Source organism: Furipterus horrens, unplaced genomic scaffold, assembly GCF_987537825.1.
Source record: "Furipterus horrens unplaced genomic scaffold, mFurHor1.1.pri manual_scaffold_4, whole genome shotgun sequence".
In the NCBI taxonomy this organism is placed as follows: domain Eukaryota; kingdom Metazoa; phylum Chordata; class Mammalia; order Chiroptera; family Furipteridae; genus Furipterus; species Furipterus horrens.
The window spans coordinates 56577896-56601076 of record NW_028327174.1 but is presented as its reverse complement, the minus strand read 5'-3'; the positions used below and the strand labels follow the sequence as shown (position 1 = coordinate 56601076).

The window sequence follows — 23181 nt, the reverse complement described above, 5'->3', positions numbered from 1 at the left end:
GCCCACCCATGACTCCCCTTCACACTAGTGAAAGGAAAATTTTGCCAACTTTTCCAGTTTTAGTTACGTTTTTCTGGGTTGTGGATGTGAGCATAGTATGGGGCAGGGAGCTAGCTCTAGGGTTCTGCGGCTGGAGCCCTTAGTCATCTGTGTCTCCCTATTTTCCAGAGCCCCTCTAGCACCCCCACTCCCCAACTCCAAGGAGTCGGCCCCGCCTCCCTTCTCCGGGTCCCGCCTTCTCCGCCCCCGTGCCTCCTCGGCCCACCCAAGTCGCAGCCGCAGGCTCTGGCTGCAGACTGCTCTGCTTCCCCCGCCCGCCCCGGAGCCCAGTCGAGCGAGCCGCAGTGAAAGGGCGGGGGGGAGTGTTGAGAGGCGGGACACATTCTTCCCTTTTCCCCTCAGTGTATCCAGAAAGCTGGCAGTGGCGCCCGGGGTGGGGTGGGGGGACGCTGTTGGAGAGTGGGGGGTCCTAGTGGCAAGGTAGAAAAGAAAGAAGAATCCAGAAACTATATTAAGTGACTAGATAAATAAAATAAGGTATGTGTGGAGAGGGGAGCCTTCAGGACACATTAGGTTCCTGGGTATCCCAGCTGGTTTCCCAAGGGTTAACCCAAACAGACCCCCGGGAACCCCCTTAGTGACGTAAAGGGCGGGGTCTGTACCGCCTGGCGGGGATGCCGGTGAGATAGTGGGGGAGGGGGTCTGGACCCCGCCCCCCTAGGGAAAACCACCCTAACTCCGGCCCCTACAACTCCCGGGAGAAATCGCCCCACCTTCTCCCTCTACTGGACCGTAAAGACCTATACTATGAAGACCCCCAGTTCTCCAGCCCCCTAAAATCTTCATTTCTCAGTCTATATGGGATCCCCTTTCCCTAATCCTGTCCCCAAAGCTAGCTGACGAGGGCGGATTGTTTCGGGGTCACGGGGCCTGAAAGAGGCTTCGGAGCGGGGAGAAAGGGCAAGCAGGGTGGTCTGAGTCAGAGGAGGGGCCTCGGTCCCCAGCTCCTGTTTGGGAGGGGGGCCAACAGGGATGCACCGGCAAGCTGTGGCCAATGGTCCCGCCCAGTCCCAGTAGGGGTCTCCCTGCTGCTGGCCCCAGCTGTCCCGGTGGTCCTGAGGTCAGAGGGTCAAGACAAGGACTCCTGGGCTCCTCCTGAGCACCCTGTCCACAACACTTGGGACTCAGGTGTCCATAGTCCTTGGGGAGTCTTTCTAGGGCCTAAACTAGACACTGGTCCCTCCAGCCTCCTTCCTTGTCTGGAAGACACAGCTTTTCCTAAAACACATGCAACAGCAAGCACATCTGTCACAAGACAGGTCAGGGGTTCTAGCCCAGCCGTCCCCCAGTGGTTTTGTCACTTCACACATCCCCATCCCCACCCCACCTGCGGTTCTCTCTTTAGCTCTTCCCTCCTTTCAGAAACACTGACGTCTTCCTGTCCGCGCTCAGAGACACACCTGGAGTTCCCTCTCTACACGTAGACCTCCAGCTAGCCGACCCTCCAGCCTCTTCATCCCAACCTCATGAAAGCGAGATGTTTCTAAGGTATAGGAGAGGCGGGGACAGACAAAGAGTTCCACGGTTTCCTGAGACAGACACACAGACTGTCAGAAGAAAAAAAAGATACAGAGAAAGGGAGACACAAGTGAAAAAATTCTCCAAACTTTCTAATATCTCACCCCAGGCTCTTCCACCCCAATTTTGCCTGTGTTCCAGTTCTCCCTCTAGGCTGGGTAGAGTCCCTCGCAAGCAGAGCATCCCTTCAGACCCCCTCCCCCACCTCTCCCAGGTGGTCCCCCGCCTTCCCCCCCTTCTCACCTCTGTCTGGGCGCTGGGCTCGGGATGCGCGGTCCAGGGCTGGAGTCTGAGCTGGGGGGTGTGCGGTGGCGAGGGGGGTGCGGACGCGCCAAGGCAGCGCAGCCTCAGTGCCACCCCCACCCCCCCCTAACCTGGCCCCCAGCCCTCCCGCCGGCCCAGCCCGCTGGGCTGCGAGCCGGGACCACCCGCGAGAAGCGCAAACTTTTTTTTCCCTAATGCAAAAACTTTTTCTTGCTCAAGCCTCTGGCGCGCCGCCGCTCTTCCCGCTCGCCCTTCAACTCCCTCCTATTTCCCTCCCTCTTGCCGTTCAGTAGTATGAGGCGGGGTAGCTGGAAGCAAGAGAAGGGGTGCCGGGCTTATTGCACCCCCAGGACCCCCAGGATCCTCCCCCTCCCTAGAGGGACCCTATGCGGCCTACCCCCCCCCCCCCGCGCCGAACACGCTGCTGGTGGTGGGCAGTAAATCCCGGCATGGATCCTTGGATCCTCTGCCCAGGAAGAAGCCCTCAACCAGAAGCGAAAAAAGCAGATTGAGAAATATATTGCGGGACGGGAAGGGGACAACGAGGAAGCTCATCCCAGAAAGATAATGTTGGAGGTAGGGTCGTCGACTTTGGTTGGTCCCAACTGAGCCTTCCGCCACCCTGCAAGTTTATCAGCTGGCCTCCCCCTTTGGACAGAACATGAAGGGTTGGGTAGGAATTGGAGTTTGGTGGAAACAGAATTGTGACATCCTTGGGTTGGGGGTCCTGGGCGGGAGATGAAGAGACTATGGAGCATAAGAGGAACAGAGGTTGAGGTCCTGGGTGCAGAGTGTGTGTTCACTACGTTACTAAGGAACCCTGACATTGAAGCACTGTTCCTGAGGAACCCCCTTTTCCTTGGTCTGGAAGCTCTGGAGCCTGCAGCCACCTCCGCACCTCTGGGCTGCCTGCTTTCCCTCAGCTCTTCAAGGCAGTCTGCTCCCTCTGCTGGCCCTTTAGACACACGACATCCCCTTGCAGTCGAGGCAGAGAAAACTGGGGAAACTAAAGGAGTAGGTTTTACAGGTCCCCCCAACCAAAGACCGGTTAGGAGTCCAGGGAGGGGTTGTATGAGCCCAAAGAAACGGAGGGGCACACTGGCAGAGGTTGCTAGTGCAGAGCGGTAGTGTCTGACAGGGGAGTGCTCTATCTCTTTGGATTTGTGTTGCCATGGTGACCAGATGCAGGGGAAAGGGCAGCTATTTTATTCTTTCTGACCTTCCTTTATGAGAAAGGAAAGAAAGCATGGTGGGGGAAAGGGGTCCCGTCTTTTTTGTTACCTCTCAGACGGACCTCCCACATCCTAACTCTGCTTCTAAGAACCACCTCCTTGGGCTTGGAGGGTTAGTAGGTTAACTGTTGAGTCTGAGGGTCAAGGGGAAAAGGTGAACCTAGGAAAAGGTCTGAGGCCAGACACATATAGATAGTAGCTGTGCGGAACAGATAAAGAGCCCTATTTGATCCTCCTCCCCCATGTTACTTTGACTCAGACACAAGTTATACCCAGAAGGTCAAGCAAGACCAGAGGTCACTGGAGAAGAAGGGACCTTACACATGTTCTGTCTCAGCCATGTGCCTTGTCTTCCAGGGTATTTCTTTTAGAGCACAATGCTTTCTCCTCTCACACTTCTTTCTCTAGATCAGCAATTCTCAAATATTTGGTTTTTAGAACACTTTACACTCTTTAAAATTATTGAGCTTTAAAATTTTTTCTCACCCCAGGATATGTTTTAATTGATTTGAGAGAGAGAGAGAGAGAGAGAGAGAGAGAGAGAGAGAGAGAGAGAGAGAGAAACAATGATTAGTTGCCTCTTGTAGGTACCCCAACTGGGGATGGAACCCACACCCCAAGATGTGCCCTGATGTGAGATCAAATCTGAAACCCTTTGGTGTATGGGATGATACTCCAACCAACTGAGCCACCAGTCATGGCAATTACTGGGTCTTTGTTTATGTGGTTTATATCAATTTACCATATTAGAAATTAAAACTGAAAAAAAGCTTATAACACAAGAAGACACAAGCATACATCCCATTAACAATAATGTCAGAAAGATGATGTAATCACATGTCACACAGCCTCTGGAAAACTCCACTGTATGCTTTTGAGATGGTGAAAATAAAGAGGCAAACAACATCTTAGCATTATTATGAAAATAGTTTTAACCCTGAAAGGGTCTGGGGAAATTCCCTGGGGTCCCCAGACCACACCTTGAGGACCATTGCTCTGGACCATCACCCCAGTCCTTCCTTCTTTATTTCTTTTAAAGATTTTATTTATTTATTTTTAGAGAGAAGGGAAGGGAGGGAGAAAGAGAGAGAGAGAAACATCAATGTATTGTTGCCTCTGGAGCGCCCGCAACTGGGGGCCCTGGCCCACAACCCAGGCATGTGCTCTGACTGGGAATTGAACTGGCGACCCTTTAGTTCTCAGGCCAGCACTCAGTCCACTGAGCCACACCAGCCAGGGCCCCAGCCCTTCTTTATGACTCAAACTTGTTGATTCCCCCCCTCCCCCATTTTTATTAGGAAATTATAAATGTTTTTCTCTCCAGTGGTCCTGACCCCTCACTGGGAAAAACCGAGAAACTTCTCAGGCTCAGCACTCCTCTCTCCTGACTCCCATTTCTGTGGCTCTCCAAACACCTTTCCTTAGCCCCTTGTCCATCTTCCTCTTGACCCTCCCTTAAAGTACTTCAAGAATCCTACCCCTGGCCAGCCTGTTTCCCCTGCCCCCAAGCCTGCTGGACCCCAATCTGCTTCTTCCTTCTCTCACTTGAGGACTTTCTCTTCTTGGGAGAGACTAAGTCGTTTTCCTCTGCCTACTCTTTCCCTCCCTCCCTCACTTGCCTCTGCCATTTTCTCATAGGGCTTAGGATAGGAAATCATGCTTTCTGGGTAGATTCCTTCAGAGGACACACTTTCCACATTTTCCCACACATCAACCAGCCTGAAATAGGCCAGAGTCTGGACAACACAGTGTCCATTTGTATCTCATGGCGGTCAACCCATTCATACTGCCAGGTGGCCCATTGGGTGGGGGTGCAGATCAGGAATCTGATGCCTCCAGCCACAGATGCCCTTTGCCTGGGAACCCCCAACTTGACCTTTTTACTTCAAACCCCCAGGTATTCTTGCTAGCTGCAGCCACAGGCCTCCACCACCATATCCGGCACATCTGTTTTGACCACATTGCCATCATGATTCAGGTAGAGGAGAGAGAGAGGCCTTCGGACAGTAGGGACACAGCAGGAGGTACCCAAAGGCCAAGGGTTGTTGGCCTTGAGGAGGCTGAAGACAGCAGAATGGAAGGAGGCAGCAATGCCTGGACTGCCAGCCAGGTGGGAGGGGCACTGCCCACTGCAGTAATTCAGCTGGTACCCCTCAGGTTGCAGGATCCAGTCCCGCCATCCCAATTCCTGGAAGTCTACATAATGGTCTCGTCTACAGCATAAGGGTGTCTCAGGCTCACAGGTGGGTGTCCTCCTCCTGGCCCGGCCTGTTCCCGGCTCATTGGGCCGGATCTTGAGCTCCAGGAAGGGTCGCTGGTTTCCCTCTGTGTCCAGGAACCGTTGAGGTTGTTGGGCAGCTGTGCCATTGCCTTCTAGGGGTCTGCAGTCCAGTCGGAGTCTCAGGACAGGAGAGTCCTCATCCCTCAAGCCACTAGAGGGCAGAGTCAGGGCATGCCAGCCAGGGGATGTAATTTGGTGCTCAGCCAGGAAGGCAAGGGACCCCCTGCGCCTCCCCCTTGGGCCCCCTCGGGAAATCCTCAGGTGAAGAGTGCCAGGAATGGTGGGGAGCACATGCAGCCATAGGCGCGCATCGTACAGATGGTGGGACCGAGGAGTGGACAGGTGGAAGGTGAGCATGGAGCTGCATGTTGAAGTGGAGGAGTCTGCCAGAAAAATCGAGAAAAGACTGAGGGACTGAGCAGAGATGAAGCTCTCCTCTGAGTCTCCCACAAGCCTTGCCCATTGCTCTTCCCAGATCCTACCTTTAGAAGAAGCAGGAACCCCCTTGCATCCTCTGCATTCAGTCCCTGTCCCAACTTCTCCTCCACCTCCCACACTCAGCTCTGTCAGTCTCCCTTTTCCTCCTGCTTTCTGCAACCCATCTCTTCCTCACCCACCTGTGGTGGTAGCAAAGCTGATGACTTCCTCTCCATTTGTCGGAGCCATGCTTCCCTGCTGTAGTCTCCGGAGAGCTCTGGTCAGTGCTGCCTGGGGTGGAGGATTAGCTATTCTGGGACGACTGGTCAGGTGCAGCCCCTCCAGGATTTGCTGCTTGGCTAGCTCCAGGACCAGAGCTCGTTCTGCTTGGGGTGCCAGTGTGGGGCCCTCACAGGAGGGACACACAGACCTTGTCCCCTGTGCCCACATCAGTGCCCACAGTAGCACCAGCTGGAGATGAACACCAGGGAGCCCCATGGTCCTGGTGAATGGCTCTGGGTCAGGACGGGAGCCTCTGATGGCCGTTGCTCCTGTTGAGTCTGATTTCGTGGAAAGGCCAATGAAGGCACAGTAGCAGCAGACACCAGTGCCACACCTACCCTCAGCCAAGGGTAGAACCACCTGTCTTCTATTGCCTAGCAGAAAGTGGATGGTCCGATGGGTAGCTGTGGTTAGCACAGTCTGCCAGTTTGAGTCTCACAGCTCAAGTCTGGTTACTGACTGGAGCCTCTTTAGAGACTGAAGCCTGGGACTCCCTCACCTCATGGTCAGCCGACAGACCTACCCTCTGAGTGCTAGATTGGCCAGCTCTGCTGCCTATCAAGCCCCTGTAGGGGGCGGATGTCTCCCCCCCTCTTGGAGCTCAGGTTTCACCATCTGGCTCTGGTCACTGAGCTTAAGGTAGGGGTTGGGGGTGGGGGGTGCAATGTGGACAGGCATGATGCAAGAAAGAGGATGATTTCACATGGTCAGTCCTCAAGGTCTGGGACTTGGGGGAGGGAACTCCATACAGCAAGTCAGGGAGGGGCAATTTCCCCCCATCTCTTTAGCTTTTCTAGCTCATTCTGTGGCCACAGCTGTAGCAGTTTCCACAACGCATCTGTGAGTTACAGTGGTTATTTCTCTGGGGTCTCTGGGCAAGAAGGATAACTCAGGTCTCTATTTCCAGCAACGGGTCTGGCACAGGGGTGAGAGGTTAGCGGGTGGGGGCGGGAGGAACGGAGTCCTTTTGCCCAGGCCAAGGTGGCAGTGCCACGGGACACAGAAGTCACCCCTTGACCCTGCCTGTGCTGGCTGCCCAGAGTCCAGTTGGACTGGAGCACAGCATGGAGGAGGCCAGGGACATGGTGTTGGCATGTTACTGTGATGTCTGGGAAAACCCAGAGGGGTGGTGGGAGAGGGTGATGCAATCTTACAGCAGGGCAGAGTCCATTGAGGCTGGCAGAGGGCATGGGACTTGGGAAGGCCTGTATACTCAGCTGCTCACTCTCTTTCAGGGGACTGTGAGACTTGCCTAAATGTGGGGCAACCTAGAGGTGGTGCCAGGCCTCTGTTAAAAGGAGTGGGAAATGGTGGTTTAAGGACTTCTAAGAGTAGAGCAAAACAGGAAGTGCAGCAACCTTATTTTCAATTCCAGCCCTACTTATCACACTTCTTCACTGATTTTATTATTTTATTTTATTAAAGATGTTATTTATTTATCTCTAGAGAGAGGGGAAGGGAGGGAGAAAGAAAGGGAGAGAAACATCAATGTGTGGTTGGCTCTTGCACGCCCCCAACTGGGGACCTGGCCCTCAACTGGGGACCTGGCCCTCAACCCAGGCATATGCCTTGACTGGGAATCGAACCACCGGCCCTTTGGTTCACAGGCCAGAGCTCAATCCACTGAGCCACACCAGCCAGGGCTCCTCACTGATTTTAAATGGGCGGGCCACGGCACTTTCTTCTTGAAATCAAAGGGAAGGCGTCATGCTAGCCTTTCTCCTTATGCCCAGGTTTCTTCAAGATGGGAGGAAGTGAGTGTGATCTGGAAATGTGCCCCCAGTCCATTTTATTCATCTCTCCACTATTCAGCCAGTGGGGGCTGTCAAGAGAGACCGCTAGATCCAGCACCAGGCAGACAAAGGTGGTGCTTTGGGAGCTGGGTCTCAGTACTGCCAATGTCCACCATGTGGCAGTGCCGAGCTACTGGACAGCGGCTGGCTTAGAGCTGACCAGTTTACCAGGGCAGCGGCTACTCTGGAGCATGGAGAGATGCAGCGCTTCCCAACCTCTCACTCTGGAGACTCTGACTCTCCAACAGGAGAGAAGTTGGTCTCTCTGCCCTCTCATCTTGCCACTGCCAGGGAGTAGAGGCTGTCATTGGGACCCACATCACAGCTACCGTTGGTTTTGGACCTCATCACACTGACAGGTGGCAATGGAGCTCGATGATGGGTGTGAGGCTCTCCCTAGAAACTCAAGGCACCATGTGGTGGGGAGTGGGGAGAAGGGACAGTGAGACTTTATAGAACCTCCTGTCCACCCTGCATTTCTACTCATGTTCTGAAACACTCAAGCCTCTCTGTACAGTGCTCTCCCTAGCTCCTAGTTCCCTCTCTGTTGGTCAGGCAGGTGACAGCCCTCTACTCCCTGGGGTCTGGACTGTAGAACTCCAAAGTGGGGGTTTCTGTCCACGGTGGTGTTTCAGAGGGCTTACCTGTTGGTGCCAGGAGACAGAGCCAAGGAAAGCAGCAAGAAGTGGCTGCTGGAGTCACTGACCCCACCTCTCACCTACCCTCTGTCAGGTGCCCCCAAGTTCCAGCTCTTCCTACCCTCTTGCTGCTGTGCCTAGCGTGGCCCTACCTCCCCACTGACACTTACGTCAGAACCCAGCTATAAATATGCTCTTAGCATCTTAGTCACTTTTCCCAAGAAGTGCTCTTGGGTTATAAATACCCCAGCCATCTGCTTCACAGGCCCGCCCTATCACTAACCTGGTTGGGGCTGGGGGGTAGCAACAAGGCTTAGGAGTGGGTAAGGAAGTAGAAGAATCCTGAGTGATTATCTTGCCCAAACGAGAAAAGCTTGACAGTATACAGTTAGGGGCCAGGTGACTCTGGAAAGAAAGGTTTGGAAGAAGACAGACACTTTTTCCTTGTTACAAAAGGCAGAGCCAAAGAAGAACGGGAATAATACTGATTCTGTGTTTATTTAAAAATTTCACATTTTGTTCATCATGAATTTTTTGCATTAATTTTTTAAAAAATATTTTATTTATTTATTTTTAGGGAGTGGGAAAGGGAGAGAGAAAGAGAGGGCGAGAAACACGAATGTGTGGTTGCCTCTTGAGCACCCCCAACTGGGGACCTGGCCTGCAACCCAGGCATGTGTCCTGACCGGGAATCGAACAAGCGACCCTTTGATTTGCAGGCCGGTGCTCAATCCACTGACTACACCAGCCAGGGCTGCATTAATTTTGACGTTTTAAAAATAATGAATTAAGATATTATGTATCTTGATCAATTAATTTTTCCGCCATCCCCTCAAAATTTTGCCGCTGAGTACCTCACTTCACCTCATCTTTGTCTTGGCCCTGGTGACTGAAGTATGGTGGGAGGGAGAGAAATTAGATCTGGGAGGGGTGTGGGATGGGGGGAGGGAGAGGTACCAGATTTCCTTACATAAAGATCTCAAATCAAAGTTGGGATGACTTCCATGGAGTTTGCTCAGGAAGCCTTGCAGCTTAGATTTGCAGTCCCCTAGGAGGTCTCTTTCAGACTTTCTCCTCTAGGGATCGTATTCCAGGGACCTCAGACCCTGGTAGAAGGGAGTTGTAAGCTGAGCAAACACAGACATCACATAATCCAAAGGCCACATGAGTTTTGCAAAAACTCGGCCTTGGGCTACAGACAATATTGACCCCCATGGTTCAGGGCTGTCCAACCAAAGCGAGGAGATGGTGGGGGAAGAGGGCAAAGGTCCAGAGCAGTGATTTTCAACCTTTTCCATCTTGTGGCACACATAAACTAATGACTGAAATTATGTGGCACACCAAAAAATTACATTTTTTGCTGACCTGAAAAATAGTAGGTATAATTTTGATTGATTTACAAAAAATAAAATACAAAATAAAAAGTAGTAATTACCTACCCTTTTTGCTCCAACGTGATTTTTTACAAAATCAGGTGTCTCTGCTTGTACAGAAGGATTTCTGGTATGGAGAAGCAATTTTATTATGCAACATGACCAATCAGATGCAACTCCATTATATGACCTATGTATTTATGGTTCAATATAGCACATACACACCAGATAGCTATTATTGGTTGGCTATTGTCATTTTTTTATTTGACAGTCTAAGGGAAAAAAGTCAGTGTCCCTGACTAAATAGGTATTGCATGTTTTAAAAATTCTTATGGCACACTGCTTGAAAACAACTGGTTTAGAGAACCCAGTCAGAGCAAATGCCTCCCTGTTCTCACTCCAGGCTTTCCTTTTTCATTCCCTGTCCCACTCTAGTGGTCCTTAGCCAGTTCCATCTTCCAAGAAGGACTCCTGGATGGAGCCCTGAGGGTTGGTAAAAGAAAGGCAGCCATCTCTGAGACATTTCTCTGCCTCCCATCATGAGTATGCCCACAGGTTGTCAGCCTACTTGCCCATTGAGCAGTGATCTGTCATGTCTTGGAGTGAGTACAAGGGGAGGAGAGGAGCAGGTAAAACTCAGGTCTTTGTTAGCCCTGAGACCAGCAAATATGATTCTGAAAGAATGGAGGGGGCCTAACAAAGAAGGGTGGAAGCCTGGGGAAGGAAGCAGCATGAAGTATGGGATGGACACAATAGCTCAGCCCCAAGGAAGCTGTGTGAGGAGAGAGTAGAAATGGGCAGGGCGGGCAAGCTGTGTGGCATCTGGCTTGTCAGTCAGGATTCTGGCAGGAGACAGAAGACCCACTCAGCTATCTGTGTTTGCATCACTAAGAAGACTTAATGAAGGACTTCTTTATAGAGGTATGTGCAGGGTTAAGGGAACCAACAAGGGATACTGAAACCTCTAGGTACTTGTAAGAGTAGAGTCATTATAAGCCTCTAGTGTGGAAGCAGTGATATCAGAACCCAAGCAGAGCTAGAGCTGTGGAAGAAGGGAGCCCCACAGGAGCTGTAGGGACGTGGTTACAACCACAGTCACACAGAACCATGGCACTTAGCTTGAGGGAGCAGGAATAACAAAGACCCTGAATTCTTGCCTGTGTCTACCCTTAGTCAAATTCAGCTAGAAGCAGGGATCAAAAGAACTCAAGTGAGTTAGCCTACAAGGGCATAGAACAGGGCAAACAAGGACAAAGAATGGATGTGGGTGTGCGAAGAGAGCCTTAGCAGCACACCTGGACAAGTAAGAAGGAAAGGGGCTCAAGACACAGGGAGGAATGAGCCTCATTTTGGAGAGTAGTGATCTAATCTTTAGTGAAACCAAGAAGGGGTCTCTTTGGAGGTCCAGAAAATCAAGAGAAGGGGCTGGATCAACTTATACAGAGTGGAGGCCATTGAGCGGAAAAGGGCAGGGAGTTATAGTGGATTTGGGGGTGGATTAAGAGTGGGCTATGTATGTCTGCCTGGGAACCAGATTGCACGGTTCATGGTTGGAGGTGGATCAGAGTCTCTGGGATGGCAGTTGAGCACGTGTGGCGTGCTGGATGGACCATACTCTAGGAGAGAGGCTGGTGGTTGTGAAGATGGCACAATGACTCTCTTTAGACGAAGATATCCTGAAGTCAAAGTTGGAATAATTTCCACAGGTTGCTCCAGAAGAGGTAGTGTACCTTTTGGGCAGTAATGGAGTCAGTCCCTTCTCTCAAGGAAGGACACCTCTGTGGGGGCATATCTGTCTACCCCACCTTGGGCTGCCCATACCACATATGGACTAACTGCACCCACAGGCCTCTACCACCATGTCAGGTATATCAGTCTTGACAATGTTGCTGTCCCTATCATAGTAGAGCAGAGACAGGGGGCGCCAGGCTGTGGGCACGCAGCATGAGCCCCCTCCAGTGGTGCCTGTAGCTGTGTTGACCTTGAGAAGATTGAGCACTGCAGTGTGAAAGGAGGCAGCAATGCCAGGCATGCCTGCCACATGCACTGGGCACTGTCCTGTGCAGAAATTCATCATGTAGCCCTCAGGCTGAATGATCCAGTCATGCCAGCCAATCTCCCGGAAGTCCACAAAGAACTCTTGTCGACAGCACATTCTGGATTCACCCTGGCAGTTGATGCCATGCCGTCGAACTCGGTGCTTGCCCCCAGTTCTCACCCGGGCTGTCACAAAAGGCCTATAGGCAGCCCCACCCAGGATGACTGAGCTCTGGTCTACCTGGCCTTCAGGTACAAGCTCCAGAGTCAGGTGTCCTTGGCTGCAGGCAGCCCGAGCTTCAGACCCCAGGAGGAGATGGTGCCAGCCACTGGCATTCACCTCCAGCAGACGCTGAGTAGCCAAGGTGAGGTTGGTGTCATGTGAGCCTAGCACAAGGACCCTCACCTTCAAACTCCAGGTGGTATTGGGAGGGAGCTGCACAAAGAACATGAGGCAAGCCTGCTGGATCTCCATGCCACCAGCAGTTCTATCAGAGAAGAAGTGGAAATCAAGACGAGTCTGGTTGATGTTGGCAAGGCCTGTGAACACAAGAAGCCTCAGTTATTATGACCTTCTGAGCGTCAATTCTATCAGCTACCTCTCTATTCTCAGCACACCTGAACACTCTTTTTTCATTCTTGACCACATTGATGTCATTGTTGACTACCCTTTCCTTTTTGAACATCTTTTCTCTCTTGGCTTCCATGACACAACTCTCTTATGATTCTTCCCTGATTTTCTTTGCTGGCTTTTCTTTCTCTGACCATCACTTCAATGTAAGAATTCTCCAAAGTTTGTCTTTTACATTGACTGGAGCTCTTACCCACACACATGGTCAGCCAAAACAATTTTTATTCTGGTGATTTCCAAATCTGTATGTCCATACCAGACCATTTTGCATCTCTGGACTGGACATACAGATTTGGGAATCACTAACCTTCAGGACACATGAGTGTTCTGCCAGGACATTAAATTCAATTTGTCCCATATGGAAAAAATTATTTTCTTTCTCATAGAATTCTCTTTTTGTTCTTAGAACTGGCGGCACCACTACCCTCCTTATCATCTCTAGAAACCCTGTGGTCACTTTCCTCACTCACCACATCCAGTCCCTCACCACAATGGTTTTAATGTCTACACATTTATTCCTATCCCCATTACTATTGCCCCAGTTCCCCTCTTCGTCCCTCACCTGCCCTACTGAAACCCTTTAATTGGGTTTCTATTCCCTCCACTCCACTGATATTACTCTTGTCAGGTTCACCAACACCTGCCATGTTGCCAAGTCCAATGATTTTATCTTTTGTACTCACCTTACTTGATCGTAAAGCAGTGTTTGACACACTTAACCATTCCCTCCTTCTTGAAAAAAAATTGTTTTTCCTTCTGACTTTTGTGACACTGGCCATTCCATCTAGATCTCTTTTGCTGACAGCTCCTCTTTCTCTGCCTTACCTCTACATGTCAGATGTCCTAACCTCCCTTCTCTTTTCTCTTCTGTATCTATACTCCCTCTCAGAATGGTCTCATCAATTCCCATAGCTTTCATTTTCATGTATATATCCCTGGTCCTGATCTCTCCCCAAGCCTCAGGCTTTTATATCCAGCTATTGATTTGATAATCCATTTGGTTACCCAGTGATGTCTTAGACTTCTTGTGTTCAAAGAGGAACTCTAGTCTTATCTCCCAAAACCTGTTCCTTCTTCAATCTTCCCCTTCCCTATAAATGCATTGCTTAAGCCAAAACCTTAATTGCCCTCATCCCCTACTTTGAAATGAGCTGCAAGATCTGTCAATTCTACTTCCAATTTATAATATAATTTTACTTATCCCATCTCCTTTACTCTACATGACTGCAACGATTTTCAACCTTTTTCATCTCATAGAACACATAAACAAATTACTAAAATTCTTCAGCACACCAAAAAATTTTTTTTTGCTGATCTCACCAAAAAATAGGTATAATTTTGATTTATTTACATGGGACAACTGTTGTGTTGATTGTTGTGACTTTTTAAACTTAATCTAAGGGAAAAGAGGTCAGTGCCCCTGACTAAATAGTCAATACTGCACGTTTTTAAATTTTTTGCAATACACCATTTGAAAATTGTTGCATTAGTTCAACCCAAAATCATCTTTTTCTTGAACTATGTTAACAGCTTCCCAAGCGGTTTACTCTTGTCCTCCAAACCATTCTCCACATGTCAGCGAAATGACCTTTTCATTACATAAATATGATCAACTTAACTTCCTCAGCTTAAAATTTTTCAAAATCTTCCCATTACTATTTAAATACAATCAAAACACCTTAACGTAGAAAACTTATGTGATTAGACATTGTGACATTTAGTGCCTATATTCAATCTATACTGGCTTTTTTCTGTTCCTTGAACTCACCAAAACATGGACCCACTTCATAGCCCTTGAACTCGCCTGGAATGTCTTTTCAAGACCTTTGAATGACTGGCTCCTTTTTGGCATTCAGCTCAAATGTCTCCTTTTCAGGGACGCTTCACTGACTAACCTATCTGAAGCAGCTTTCAACTCTACCTCCATCTTTCTAAAACATCATCTTGCTTAACTATATTTGTAGCCACTATCACTCTGTAATCATCTTGGTTTTTTATTTGTTTACTACATGCCTCTCCTTCTCTCCTCTCCTCTCCCACCCCACACCAGCTAGAATATGAACTCCATGAAGGTAGAGATTATGCCTGTATGGTTCACCATTGCATTGTTCATCTAGTACTAAGTACATAGTATACATTCAATAAAAATTTGTTGAATGGTCTTTCATTTCTTTAATTCTCATTTTACATTGACACCAGAATTATTTTCCAAAAACTTGGCTAGGTCATGGAATTCATCGTTTCAAAACCTTATTGGTGAATAAGTCCAAACCCTTTTAGGAAGCAGTCTTATTCCCATTATGATTCTATCTTAGCCACCCTTTCATTTCCTTTATCAAATAAAGAGTGCTTTATTGTGGGAATGCCACTGAAACTTTCATGGATATAAAAGGGCAGAAAATAAAGTTCAATTAGGCTTCATGTGAATTGGAAAGTCAGGAATAAAGCTGTTCTTGACAGCTCTCAGAGCCAACATGGTCTCTCTCATCTCAGTCTCTGTGTAAGTTTACTTCATTCTTTTCTCTCCATGGTTATACCTCTTCTGCCTCTTTCTCAGCTTCCTAAACTCGCAAAATGGTGGCCCCAGGTTCTGAATCTACAGAATCCTTTACTCACCCCCTCCTAGCTAAGTGAGCTGATTTTCCAGTGTCCCAATTCCAAAATCCTAGAAGAATCTGATTGGCCCAACTAATCTTTTCTTGCTAGGCCCATAAGCACCTTATTGCTAGGATCTTTTAACCCTCGAGTGGATGACAATAGTTATCCATACAAAATAATCGTCAGTTTTAGTCCAATGTTGACATGGCAATGCTGCATGCGCTCAGATTAATAACCTTCGAAATGTGTTGCATCACCTCAGTTCCAACCGAAGAGCCTAAGCTGTGCAGTTTACCCAGAATTCTGAGACAGAGAGACTTGGATGACACACATTATCCATGCGACCTCTCACACTCTATTTGTAAGCATGACCACTGCAGGGTTAAGTCACCCTAGTTATGGCATGCAGATACATGATCCACAGGGGTTGTGGTAGACTATTACATTGTTGGCTCCCAATGAGCAACAGCTCCCAATAGTCATGGCCTTGTGCAGTTTCTTCCCATATTAACTATGAGCTTGGCCATGTGACTTGATTTGGTCAATGAGACTTATAGCCAAACACAGTGCAAGCAGAAGCTTGATATGTACTTACACATTGAGATTCGTCTTTTTGGAAGTCAGAAACCATGCATCAGAGAAACTTGAGAGAGACTAATGAATGATGAGAAGCCATGTGGAGAGAGACTTTGGAGGATCAGAAACCATTTTAGATGTTCTAGCCTCATATGAGCTCCTGGATGAATGCAGATACATGAGCAACCTCAGCTAGGCCACATGAAGCAGAACTCTCCAGATAAACCACAAAATAATGAGAAATATTGAATTTTTTCTTTTAAGCCTCTATATTTGGGCTGGTTTGTTATATTAGTGGGTAACTAAAACAGAAACTAGTATCAGAAATAAGATGTTCCATAATAAAGACCTAAAATATGTAGCACTGGCTTTGGGACTGGGTGGCCCGCAGAGGTTGCAAGGATGGTGAAGAGACGGTTAGTAAAGGTAGGAAGACGAGCAAGGGAATTGCTATTGGAAGCTGGAGAAGGGGGAACTGTGTTATATACTGGCTATTGGCTGTGGTAATTTGGAAGCTAGAAATAATATATAACAAAGTTGTGAATTTAGATGGTATTTCCATGCTGAAATGCTCAAAGTATCATTTGGCTTATTTTAGCTGCCTTATTATAAGAACTGTTTAATTTTCAAGTAGAATTTAGATATAATATTTCAAACAAGACTTGTTATATTGAACAATAAAAATTTTTTCATTCCTTGTCTGTCTAGCGAAAGGTTCCTCAAGTAAGAAATGGTCTCAGGGCAAAAATCAAATCCAGGGCACTGCCAGTAAAATATGGCCTCAGTGTGAAGATCAAAACAAAGGATCAGCCATAAGACCCTTTACTAGGTAAGATCTAATATCTTTGTTAAGATCTAAAACCTAAGATGATGTTCTATAGACCCTCTCAACTACACAAAAGGGCTTCTAAGAATCATAGGAGTTGTGTCCCATAACACCCTGACTTGTAACCTAAGTAGGGGTCTGTCTTGAGTGGAATGCCTTTTGTCTAATTGAGTAAACTATAATTTATTATTTAGTTTTATAGAGAATTTTAATAGTAAAAGCAGTATCAGTTTGGACTAAAGGGACAGAGATGAAAAGAGGCCTCTGGGCCCCCAACATCTTTGTGCAGGAAGGAGGCTGAGAAAACTACTCAGCCACAAACACAGGTAATTTCCTATTTAAAATGAAAGACATCTCAGAGAGTGAAGCCAAGGGCTGAGAGAGTGACTCTAGAAGCCAGTGGGAGCAGTGGTGGAATGTCCTTGAGAGGAGAGGGAAAACCTATCAGGGAGCAGAAGCAGGCCTTAATCAAGGGAATTCTGGATTTGGGATAGACTGAGATATGTACCTGGCTAGATAACAGAATTTCCATGGACCAGTGACTGCTCTGTGCCTCCCACTTCCCCATCTTCCATTTTGAACAGGAGTATCTATTACAGTTATCCTGCCCTTGTCTCAGCATTGTATATTAGGTGTGTGGGAGGCTGTTAACTTGTATTTTTAGGTCACAGGCAGCGGTGTGCTGGTAAATATTTAACAACTGGATTCTAGAGGGGAAAAAAATACCCCTGGTTTATAGTAGCTGCCAATTTCTGTGGTATAAATTCCCTCACCATGACGGATTTCAAACTATCAATGTGATGTCACTGGATGCAGAGTTGGGAGATAATCACAATCAGCTCTCATGAGCCAGTGTGAGCTGGTTATAAGACAACCACTGAAGGCTCCTACCCTAGTTTCTCCACAGCCCCAAACTCTCCCTTTTCATACTTCCAGCAAGAACAATTTTCAGATCTTTCTTCCACACTATGGTGTAGATAACTTAAGTTGGAATGAAAACGTCAAGCTAAAATATTTAAATGTGAAAGGTGAAATCTAGGCATCAGTCATTTTCACCTTCAAACCTCATCTCATCAGGCCCCCTCTGGCCTGAACATTGTAGTCATTCATTGATTAGCAAATATGTGGAAAGTATACAGACTTTGAAGTCAGAGAGAATTGTTTGAATTCTACCCCTTGCAAGCTCTATGACCTTGGCCATGTAAATGATTTTTTTTTTTTTTTGAATCTCAGTTTTTGCATTCAAAAGATGGAAATACTAGAGTCTACTTTACAGGGTGGTTGTGAGAATTGCATGAAAAGAGGCAGGTACACTTAATACCTGGTAACCATCATTATTGTCACAATGTGCCAGGAACTGGGCTAAGTGTCAGGGAATCAAAGGTGAAAAAAAAAAAAAAAAAAAAAAACAGAATTTCAGTGTTCAAGGGACTCATTTATGGTTCATGGCCAACTGTTCACCTATGCTAAGCCACTACAAACTACTTTTCAACTCCAAACACAGTCTATTCCTTCAGACTTTTATCATGTTTTCCCCCTGCATTTAAGATGTTATTTACCATTCCCTTCCCATTGAAGTCAAACTTACTTTACAATGGCAGACCATCTGCAATATTCTGAAAGACTTCCTTTGTCTTATCAGGTTCCAATGGGTTACTCCTGGCCCAGCAAGCTCTTGTGCCCTCATGTAGCATTTATTACATTCTGCATTATATTTTAAATTTATTTATTTCCAGCAGCAGGAGCAGCAGCAGCAAACCCCCTCATTGATAGGAGCTGAGTCTTCTATTTCCTGTTCCCTTCTACCTTAGCCTTCTATGTATATTACCTGTATTAGCTCATTTAATTATCTCAACTATCCTCTAACTATCCCCATTTTACACATGAGAAAACTATTAACAACCCAGGTCACACAGTAATGTGTCTGATCAAGGATTTGAGCCCAGGCTACCTGGCTCCAGAGTTGTCTTCTTTTTTTTTTAAAGTATATTTTGTTGATTTTGCTGTTACAGTTGTCCCATTTTTTTTTCTTTTATCCCCCTCCAACCAGTACTCTTCCCTCCAGCAACCGTCCCCCACCCATTAGTTCATGTCCATGGGTCATGCATGTAAGTTCTTTGGCTTCACCCTTTCTTATACTATTCTTAACTTCCCCCTGTCTATTTTGTTCCTACCAATTATGCTTCTTGATCTCTGCACCATTTCCCCTCTTCTTCCCCTTCCCCCTCCCAGCTGATAACCTTTCAAATGATCTCCATACCTATGACTCTATTCCTGTTCTGGTTGTTTGCTTAGTTGCTGTTCTTTTTAGCTTCAGTTGTTGAGAGTTGTGAGTCTTTTGTCATTTTACTGTTCATAGTTTTGATCTTTTTCTTAAGTAAGTCCCTTTAACATTTCATATAATAAGGGCTTAGCGATGATGAAATCCTTTAGCTTTACCTTTTCTGGGAAGCACTTTATCTGCTCTTCCATCCTAATGATAGCTTTGCTGGATAGAGTAATCTTGGTTGTAGGTCCTTGCTTTTCATCACTTTGAGTACTTCTTGCCTGCAAAGTTTCTTTTGAGAAATCACCTGAGAGTCTTATAGAAACTCCTTTATAGGTAACTCTCTTCTTTTATCTTGCTGCGTTTAAGCTTCCCTATTTATCTTTAATCTTTGACATTTTAATTATGGTGTGTCTTAGCGTGGTCTTCTTTGGGTCCAACTTGTTTGGAACTCTGTGCTTCTTGGACTTGCATGTCTATCTCCTTCACCAAATCAGGGAAGTTTTCTTTCATTATTTTTTTCAAATAAGTTTTCGATTTCTTGCTCTTCCTCTTCGCCTCCTTGCACCCCTATGATTTAGATGTTGGTACATTTAAAGTTATCCCAGAGGTTCCTAATCCTCTCCTCATTGGGGGTTTTTTTTTTTTTTTTAATTCTTGTTTCTTCTTTTTGTTCCAGGTGAATGTTTATATCTTTCTTTTGTTCCAAATCATTGATTTGAATCCTGGCTTCCTTCCCATCACTGTTGGTTCCCTGTATATTTTTCTTTATTTCACTTGTATAACTTTCACATCTTCCTTTATTTTGTGGCCATACTCAATCATTTCTCTGAACATCCTAATGACCAGTGTTTTGAACTCTGCTTCTGGTAGGTTGGCTATGTCCATTTCATTGAGTTCTTTTTCTGGAATTTTGTTCTGTCCTTTCATTTGGGCCATATTTTTTGGCCTCCTCAATTTGACAGCCTCCCTGTGTAGCTGCTTTGACTTCATGTCTTGGTAGTATGGCCTAATGTAGTAGGTGTTCTGTAGGGTCCAGTGGCACAGCCTTCCTGTCACCCAATCTGGGTACTCAAGAAGGGCCCTTTGTGTGGGCTTAGTACACCTTCCTCTTGTAGTTGAGCTTTGGTTGCTGTTGGCAGATTAATGGGAGTGATTTACCCAGATCAGTCAGCTGCAAGGACTGGCTGTGACCACTGACCACCAACCTCCACCCTCCATGGAGGATCAGCTGTGCAAGGGCAGTATGGTGGTGCTCTGACATGGTCTGTAGCTATCCACTGGGTGTGCAGGCCCTGGGGTTTTCTGGGTGGTGTAGGCTAAGGTCATCCCGCATCTTTTTTTTTTTTTTCTGGGGCCGCCCCACCTGAGCTATAAAGCAGTATGAGATGGCTGCTACTTGTGCTGGGCTTGGAGATTCCCAGGCAAAGCCAAGCTGTGAATCTAAGCTGGCTGCTGGTAATATGGGGCTTTGAACTCACTGAGGCCAGCTGTTGCTTGTTTGAGAGGATTTAGGAAGTTGTGAAGCATGAGTCAAGACCAGCCATTCATATGAAAAAGCAGCTTAGGTGGGTCCTTAAGTTGGGTGGGGCGGGGTCGCTGGGATCTCCCAGGTGGGTCAAACAGTGTTAGCCAGGTTGATGGAGTCTCATACAAGACACCAGCTTGCAGGTTCTGTTGGGGGAGGACCCAGGAGAACAACGGCCTCCACTCACCCTAATGCCAGACACTTCACATTCCTCTGTTTACCACTGGTGCCCCTCAAACTGCTACCCTGGTGCCGGAACCCAGAGGGAGAGAATCTGAGCAGGTGAGTTCGTTTGTGGGTACTTTAAGATGCACTATTTGGGGATCCAGCAGTTTATTCCACTGACTCAATCTCTGCTGGTTTTTGCACCTAGAAGTTGTGGAGACTTATCTTCCCAGCACTGGAACCCTGGGCTAGGGGCCTGGTGTGGGGCTGGACTCCTTGCTCCTGAGATATCCCTCCCAGATTTTTATCCAGCACAGGTGGTGAGAGACCAGGCCATTCCATGTCTGTGCCCCTTCTACCCATCTCAATGGATGTGGTTTCTTTAATTCCATAGTTGGCAGACCTCCATTCAACTCAATTTCTGATGGTTCTGAGTGATGGTTGTCCTATATTTTAGTGCTAATTTTGATGTGGTTGTGTGAAGAGGCGAGCCATGTCTGTCTACGCCACCATCTTGGCTGGATCTCTCCCAGAGTTATGTCCTTAATCATGAGTAGAAATACATTTTGAACTAGCATAACTTCTTATCCATCACCGGGACTCTAGACTGTGGTCAAGCTGACCCACAGCGTGATTTGGTGTTTAACACAACCAATGTTTATTGGATGTTTACTGTGTTTGGGAGATGCAGAGTGGTGTAGTGCTCAAAACCATGAATCCTAGAGCCATGACTGGCTCCACCGCTTACTAGTCATGTGAACTTGGGCAAGTTACTCAATCTTTTTGTCTCAGTTTCATCACCTCTAAAATGGGTATAACAATAGTACTTGCCTCATTGAGCTGTTGTGAGGATTTCAGGGAGTTCTAAGGCTTAGAACACAGTACAGTAAACATTGGCTTAGAACACAGTACAGTAAACATTGTATAAGTGTAAGTTATGTCTACTACACACTAGCCTCTGGTGGTAACATGAGGAATAAATGACAGTTCCTGACCTCAAGGGGTTGATATCCTGTCGGAAGACAAGCTTTATAGAAAACCTGGAAACAGGCAATTTCACACAGAGAGTTCAGGTTCAAGGTAAGGGTATGGGGGCCATCAAGGAGGGAGCACCTTAACTCCAGGTCAGGGTGGATTTTTTGAGGATGAGGGTGCTGGATCTTGAAGTGCTGACCAAAGGAAAGGGGCCAGGAATGGGTAGGGCCTTCCAGACCTAACAAGGCACTTGTAGAAAGCTCAGAGGCCAGATATATCACTTTGTGTTCTGTTTTTAGGGTACTGTCTACAAATTCTTGATCTTTTTCTCCATCTGCCCACTAAATTCTCCAACTTCTCTCCCCTATATGGAAATAACTCTCTTCTCTTCGGTCTTCTACTCATCTTTCTATGTCCCATTTTGACTCTCTTCACATGTGGGTAACTGAGGTATCAAGGCAAGAGGGCAGGGGTGGGCTGAAGAGGTATTAGAGTCATGATATTTTTCCTTTTGCCCTTTTATCCAAATGAGGCATCTGGGGGAGGGGAGATGGAGAGGATGAAGAGGCTGAATCCTGGGCTAGGGAAAAGACAGACTCCCCAGCTTCCAGTTTCTGGGTCTAGGTCCAGAACCACAGCCTAGGGAAGTTTGTGGGGTCTTTAGAGAGATGAGCTAAAGGAGGTGGGAGCAGACAGTCTCAAAAGAAGTGCAATTTACCCACATGACTAAACTACAAGAGAGAGACTGGGCAAAGGGGGTGGGAACCCTAGATTAGGAGATTACAGGTCCTGGGAGGAAAGAGTTGGGATGGTTTGGGGAAAAAATCAGGGGTTAGGTTGGGGAAGACACTTTTCCTTTCCTTGAGAGGTCAGGTTTTGAGGAAGATCAGCAGATCAGGAACCCACCTGTCTCAGCAAAGCTGATGATTTCATATTCCTGTTCCCTGTCAGCCTTCGGAAGTGCCACCTGTGAGGGCCCAGGCAGGTGTTGTAGCACTGTCCTCAGAGCAGCTCTGGACACTGGCCGGCTCAGTGTTGGGCGCTGGCTGAGGTGCAGCTTGTCCAAGATGCTTCTCTTGGCCAGGTGGAGAAGCAGCTTCTGCTGGCTCTCCAGGTCCAAGGCATGCTTCCCACATGCCAGACATTGACTGTCAGCTCTGAGAGTGGTCACTGTGGCCACAACCAGGAACAGGAAGGCCAGGAACAATGAGAAGATCATTGTTGGAATAGGCCTGCCTTGAGTGACACACTTTAGACAGAGCCACAAACCCTGGGCTCAGGGTCTCAACAGCTGTGGTCTGGGCTCTGTGCTTGCCATTAGAGGCCCGGAAAGGAGAGTGTGTCCAGCTGGCATGATTCCTTGTTGCAGGGGATAGAGCAGCCAAACATCTGAATTGAGAGATGAAGCCAGTTACAGGTAGAACTTGGCAGAAGCCACCAACGTGTAATCAGTGAAATTACAGACTGGGGGATGTTAAGGGAGGTTGTTGGTTTGTTTGTGGAAAGCAGTGTTCCTGGGCCAAGGCTGGAAGACAGTGGGCTGCCCATGTGAGCTGCCAGGCTTGGGGACAAAGGTTAGAGATGAAATTCCTCTTCAGATCAACGGCCTTGCTGGGAAGCCTGGTTGGGAAAGGGAGAGATCAGAGGTTTTAGGATAGAATGTTAAAGAATGACTTTCAAACAAGAGGGGGGTCACTGACAGGCACTTTAGGTCACTGTCA

General features: G+C 47.5%; 2 protein-coding genes across 2 annotated transcripts; both read right to left on the bottom strand.

Annotated features, from left to right (window-relative positions):
* Window positions 1-3881: 3881 nt before the first annotated feature.
* INHBE (inhibin subunit beta E) lies at window positions 3882-6535 on the bottom strand. Its single transcript, XM_090275628.1, has 2 exons — window positions 5973-6535; window positions 3882-5738 (listed from the first exon to the last, which is right to left on the bottom strand). The coding sequence occupies exons 1-2, from the start codon at window positions 6268-6270 to the stop codon at window positions 4981-4983; spliced, it is 1056 nt and encodes a 351-aa protein (XP_090131754.1). The 5' UTR covers window positions 6271-6535; the 3' UTR covers window positions 3882-4980.
* A 2445-nt stretch (window positions 6536-8980) lies between these two features.
* On the bottom strand, window positions 8981-23078 carry INHBC (inhibin subunit beta C). The gene is made up of 2 exons (XM_090275627.1): window positions 22367-23078; window positions 8981-12435 (listed from the first exon to the last, which is right to left on the bottom strand). The coding sequence occupies exons 1-2, from the start codon at window positions 22677-22679 to the stop codon at window positions 11690-11692; spliced, it is 1059 nt and encodes a 352-aa protein (XP_090131753.1). The 5' UTR covers window positions 22680-23078; the 3' UTR covers window positions 8981-11689.
* Between the last annotated feature and the right edge of the window lie 103 nt (window positions 23079-23181).

What these genes read in the sequence shown, in the direction of transcription:
- INHBE (XM_090275628.1), bottom strand. Translation starts at nt 6,270, where the DNA reads ATGGGGCTCCCTGGTGTTCATCTCCAGCTGGTGCTACTGTGGGCACTG. An exon ending in CAGCTTTGCTACCACCACAG is followed by an intron (nt 5,739 to 5,972) that starts GTGGGTGAGGAA and finishes TTTTTCTGGCAG; the next exon opens with ACTCCTCCACTTCAACATGC.
- INHBC (XM_090275627.1), bottom strand. Translation starts at nt 22,679, where the DNA reads ATGATCTTCTCATTGTTCCTGGCCTTCCTGTTCCTGGTTGTGGCCACA. An exon ending in CATCAGCTTTGCTGAGACAG is followed by an intron (nt 12,436 to 22,366) that starts GTGGGTTCCTGA and finishes TTGTGTTCACAG; the next exon opens with GCCTTGCCAACATCAACCAG.